This window comes from Gadus morhua, chromosome 23 (genome assembly GCF_902167405.1).
Source record: "Gadus morhua chromosome 23, gadMor3.0, whole genome shotgun sequence".
NCBI lineage: Eukaryota > Metazoa > Chordata > Actinopteri > Gadiformes > Gadidae > Gadus > Gadus morhua.
In genome coordinates, this window is record NC_044070.1 from 12521478 (window position 1) to 12527477 (window position 6000).

The 6000-nt window shown below is 48.3% G+C and overlaps 1 protein-coding gene across 1 annotated transcript in view; it reads left to right on the top strand.

Annotated features, from left to right (window-relative positions):
- pard3aa (par-3 family cell polarity regulator alpha, a) overlaps positions 1-6000 on the top strand; it is a 349891-nt gene that overhangs the window by 144761 nt on the left and 199130 nt on the right. The window contains 1 exon segment of the mRNA XM_030349167.1: positions 4531-4751. Within this exon segment, the coding sequence (XP_030205027.1) occupies positions 4531-4751 (221 nt within the window).

The following is a 6000-nucleotide window of genomic DNA, read 5'->3' on the forward strand; positions in this document are numbered from 1 at the left end:
TTCTGTCACATTGGCCTCTGGCAGGATGTACATCAAGGCCCACGCAGTACTGGCTCACAGCATAGAGGATCACAAAGTAAAATCACAGTCACATAATGGAGCGTTGCGTAGCGTAGCAACCTTCTCTGCTCTCCTTGTCTCTTTCACTTTCTCTGCCTTTCTCTCCTTTTGTGTTTTATTTCAGGCACTTTTTTTTGTTTCTCCATAGGTTTCTCTGCATAATGCTTAAGCCAGCAGTATGTGCATATATTTGCATACAAACTAAAAAAAGCATGCATCAAAGATTCAGTCACATTATTATGCGTGTATACACACATAGCGGAACATCTAATGTTGTTATGAATTCGCTGGCGCCTCACATAGCCCCTGTTCCTTTTCATTTTTCAGTCTTTCTCTTTGGGCTCTGTCGCTCCTACTTCCTCGCTCCATGCCGTTCTTTCCTCATTCGTTACTTTGTGTGTCCCGTTTTCTTTTCGTCCTTGCGGTTCTATCACTGATGCCCCAGACAGGTATTTAGATGTAAATAGATCTGTTATATGTTTCTCCTCATATTTATAGAAGGACTTTATAGAAAAATATTGCACGCTTAGACTTACACAGACAACGATGACTTCCGTGTCCATATAATGGCGTGTGAGGAAATGTGCATCTCTTGTCTACTGTTTATTGTTAGCTGTTCATTTCTGAAGATATCTGAATTCCACACCTCATCTACCATTTAATACAACATATAAGAGATTGTGTGTATTCCTTATATTATAAACATCCCCTCGATGTTGGACCGTACACCGCCTTGGTCTATTATGCAGTCCAGCACACTGTTTGGAGCTGTGGTTAATAGCAGGTTGGTCTCTGCTATTCACTGAAGCCAAGGCAATCTGTAAAAGAAGCCACTCTGCCTTAGGTCACTGTAACCTCTGCTAGATGTACTGTAATCTCTCTCTCTCTCTGTCTCTCTCTCTCTCTCTCTCTCTCTCTCTCTCACTCTCACTCTCACTCTGTCTCTCACTCTCTCTCTGTCTGTCTCTCACTCTCTCTCTGTCTGTCTCTCTGTCTCTCTCTCTCTCTCTGTCTGTCTCTCTCTCTCACTCTCTCTCTCTCTCTGTCTGTCTCTCTCTCTCTGTTTCTCTCTCTCTCTTTATCTCTCTCTCTGGCTCTTTCTGTGTCTCTGTCTCTTTCTGTGTCTCTGTGTCTCTTTCTCTTTCTGTGCATTTGTAACTACCTGCCTGGGTGGTGGGCCTCTTCTTTATGCCTTGTTCATTCCCTTCTTTCTACCCACTTTCTATTTCTGTCTAGTTTGATCTCTCACTGTTCCTCCGTTCGATTAGATCGCCCGTTTCCATCTTTTGTTTCGAGCCCTCGCTAATAGCCTACTCTGCCCACATGCCGTGTTTTCTTTGTCTGTATCTAACTCACGACTGTTTTATTCTCCCCTATTTCGATCTCTCACATACTATTTACCCCTCTTGCTGTCTATGCCTCTTTCCATCTCTCTCTTGTTCCCTCTCTCTCTGTCTCTTTGTCTCTCTCCCTCTCTTTCTCTCTTTTCTTCTGTTTCTCATTCCATCTCTCTCTCTCTCTCTCTCTCTCACTCTCTGTTTGTGTGGTGGTCATCAAGCGGGATATTATGCCGGACATGATCCGGCCACCCGTACAGCTGAACCCCCTTCAGTGCGAGGTGAACATCATTAGCGGCCTGAACTGGACGTGAACCGGCCGTTAGCTGAAGGGGTGGGGAGCAAAGTCTATTAACAACCCTTATTGAGTTCTCAACCCAATTTAGTAATATGACTGCCTGTCTGATGGCCTGCCTCATTTTCCATTCAACCTTCCTATGCCGTTCCCATATGAATTTGTAGAAGGCTACAGAAAAATCAAACCATAATTTCTTTATGGATGCCTGTATGGCGATTATTATGGCTGTACCTGCTCCTGGTATTGTAGTACTTCCATTCAAGCACTTAGTGAGCCATGGAAATGTCAGCCCTCCGTCATCATCATGTTGCTAGGCTAAGTTGCTAGGTCTCCTGAGTGGGCCTATTAAGCCAGAGAAAGTCCTCGTAACTCGGGAGGCAAACAGCCCACTTTCCACACATTTTGTCCTGAGAAGAGCCAGACCTAAGCCCACCCATCCATCTTCTTCCCCCTCTGGTTCTTCTGTGTGCAGGGCCTGGAGCTACTTGCTCATGGGCTTAAGGCAGGCGGAAAACCTGAATGGGGTGGAAGTGCATACTAACGTCTCTGGAGTCATAAGTTGTAATGTAATAATCACTCACAGATGAGGGGTGTCGGGGGGGGGGGGGGGGGGCGGTGGGCGGGTGTGTGTGTGTGTGTGTGTGTGTGTGTGTGTGTGTGTGTGTGTGTGGAGGGGGGGGGGGGGGCAGCACAGAGCATAGCCAAGCCGGTGCCAATTGGGCATTGTTTATTAAGTAACGGCGTTCTGTGTGTTCAGAGCATCGTGCTCCGTCCGATTACGTCTACTCCCAGTGCAGGCTGAAAACTGCTTGAATGGTGGCGTTGGGGGAAGAAGTGAGGACCAGAAAAGAAAGCACATCGCCGGGTGACGAAAATTATAATCAAGAAAAAGTCAAGGAACCATCAGAAACGTTTTTTTCTGGCTTCTGCGATATAATGGTTACCCTGGAAAGATGGATAATTTAGTGAGGCAAGCGCTGGGAACAAACAACATAAGTAAGGGGCTGAGGAAAAGGGGGTTGGTGACTTTCTTTTTGCGGAGTGATTGCCGCAGCTATTACTGTGATCACCCGGGGGATTTGAAACAAGGTACCTCTTAGCGAGACACATTTTCCCGCTGAGCAGGACTCAGCCATCTCCAATGGCAAGTCTCGGCAATTAGTCTTTTTATGTCTCTACTTCCTTCTTCCTAGTTTTCTATATATATTTCTTAACCTACACCACTGTCTCATACGTGCGGTCCCTCTGGATGCTGTCGACACGTAGCCCACCTTGCCCGCCTCCCACTGGGCCTCCCGTGGCGTTCGACGCAGCGAAACACGCGCCGGGAAGGTGACGGGAGCCCACGGTAGTTCCTTGATTAAAATGCGCTCCTTCCAGTGGAGGAGTCCCCCCCCCCTGCCTCAGAGGGAATCTGTGCACAGGGCGCATATGCTCGCTGGGAGGATGGGAGCGGCCCGATGACAGGTGGTCGCCCAATCAATTTGCATAATTATGGATGTGAGCGCACGCGGCCTGCTGGCTCGCGCTCAAACACATCCATCTGGCCTTTGTTTATGTTTCTAGCGTTGCGTATAGTAACAGCCCAAACAGCCAGCCACCGCTCACCTGCCTCCACGTTAGTTACCGATGGGCTTGGGCTGCTCCATGCTACGTTGGGGTTCCTCCGGTAGGGGATACCGCTGTTTAGTATTACACGCACAGACACGCACACCCGCACGGATACACACAAACATATGCGTAAACATGCACACGCACGCAGAAGGTAGGCAGGCAGGCAGGCAGGCAGGCAGGCAGGCAGGCAGGCAGGCAGGCAGGCAGGCAGGCAGGCAGGCAGGCACGCACACACGCACACACACACACACACAAAATACTCCCTGGAGACTGGTCCTGTTTATGTGAAGGGGATCAAAGCATAAAGCGCTTACGCTTGAAGTATTGATTAATGGGGCGACTGTAATGTAAGGCAATATTTAATTTGGAATGTTTCCATTTTTCCTTTGTTTTTCATATATTTGTGTTTCCCTGAGCCCACTGCTCCGAAGCCTAGTGTACCTAAGGCACACCTATGTTCACTCTCTTTCTCTCTCCCTCTTTCTCTATTTTTCTGTCTTCCTGTCTCCCTCACCCTCTGTCTCTCTCTCTCTGCCGTTTTCTCTCTCTCTCTCTCTCTCTCTCTCTCTCTCTCTCTCTCTCTCTCTCTCTCTCTCTCTCTCTCTCTCTCTCTCTCTCTCTCTCTCTCTCTCTCTCTCGTTGTATTGCATTTCATTTTATAGGAGTCAAGCCAAGTCAAACATCTCACAGTTCTGCCGTGTCGCGTTTCATGCGAGAGCATAGGGATTTGTTTTTTGAAGGAAAAACAAAACCACTTGTTCGTAGTGGCGTGCATCTCGGTTGATGTCAACTGCAGTCACATGGGGTGTGTGTGGGGGAGGGGGAGGGAGGGGACTGTCATGGTGGTTATGGCCAGAACTGACAGAATGCTTGTAAATTATAGCTAGTCCTTCCGAAGAGAACACATGTCAAAACGCACCAGGGTGGAAATGGACCAGAGCTTGATAGCTCTGGGGGGGGGGGGGGGGGGGGGGGTAAGCGGTAAAAGTGCTGGGAGATTGCAGTGTGATTGGCCACAAATACATATTACCCCCTAACTCTCTCAATGTCCCCTCTCTTTCCCACCCTCTCTCTCTCTTTTCCATCCCAACCCCAATTTTCATCTCTCGCTCCTTCTTTCCCTCTTTCCTTCACGCTCCATTTTGTCTCCCTCCCTCCCTCCCTCCCTCCCTCCCTCCCTCCCCCCCCCCCTCTCCCCCATCACACTATCCCCATATACAGGCATGCCGCTCCACGTGCGCCGCAGCAGCGACCCCTCGCTGGCGGCCCCACCCCTGGGCTCCGAGGCCCAGGGGCTGGGGGGGCCGGAGGAGCCGTCCAGGAAGAACCCGGCCCGCTGGTCCACCACCACGGGCTTCAAGTACGGCCACAAGCCGGGCCCCGGCGCTGGTGCTGGTCCCGGTGCCGGGGCCGGGGGTGGCACCGGCAGCCTGGAACGCAAGGTGAGGAGTGAACGGATGCGGACGGCTCAGCTCAGAGGGCCACAGACAGCTGCACGCATTAGGCTTTTCAAAGAGAAAGTAAAAGATTTGAATTGTTCCCGGGGCATGGTTGGTTGTCTTTTTTGCACCATGTTTTAAATGAATCGTTTTTTTTATTTGAATTGCTGCTGTGTACTTCTGCTTTGACTCCCACATGGGTTATTAATGAAGTGTATCCTGTCCTATCTTATCTCATATCCTCTAATTATAAACACTTACTTTAAGATATTAAAGAAATAGGGCAGCAAAGCACAAGGCTAGGTCCTATTTGACTATTTTTATGCTTTCGATCAGCATTTCAAGCTCTCCAACTCACTTTAAGACCATGTCAACGTTTTTTCCTACTACTCAAACAATTCTACAAGCCTTTCGACCAATCGAGAGGGCACGATACAATGCTAATGGGCACGTATTCTTCTGCACATTGAGGCCCCTGACACAGGAGCTTTTTCCTTTAACACTGCTAATGCACCGATACAGCCTAATGAAGGTGTGTTCAGTGCGTGCTTTGAAACGGCCAACATATCCTGTTGGAGTCCAGACCCCTGCAGTCACTACCTCATAATACTCTCACCTTCTCTCATAACATCTTATATGGCCCTTCATCACTTTCTTCTTCCCTGCCCGGGAGAACTTTGACTCTGCCGTCTTGCTTCCGATATATCCAGGGGTGCCTTCGTCCGCTTTAATCTTCAACTAGTTATAACAGCCCCCTTCTTCGCTTGCATAAAAATAATCGGGCAACAAAGATGAACCTCTTTTTTTAAACCTTTCTGAAGGCCTTTGTTCTGATATACTAGGAACTGAAGCCTTCTCAAGAAGCTGATCAGAACAACCTTAAAAAATGAAAAGAAAATGATTAGAGTACATCTCCACATAGAGGCTCCAAGAGAGCAAGGAATGCAATTACCTTGGATGGCCGTCCCTCTCTGAGGTTCAGTCCTGTCCCTGATATACGCGAGTATCACACCCAAAGTGCAAGCTAACACTCAAATGAAGGAGATGAGCTACTGAGGCTCCATTTCTATCACATTTCGTATAGCATTTCAAACTTGTTATTGAAAACGGTCTCTCAGACCTTGGGTCCCTTCAATTTATGGTCAATTGTGCAAATGGGTGGCAGAGTGGAGTGTTAATGAATGTGAAACGAAGTAAGTTATTAATTCTGAGTCATTCTACTCTTGTACAAAACTTAACTGAATTGCCCAGA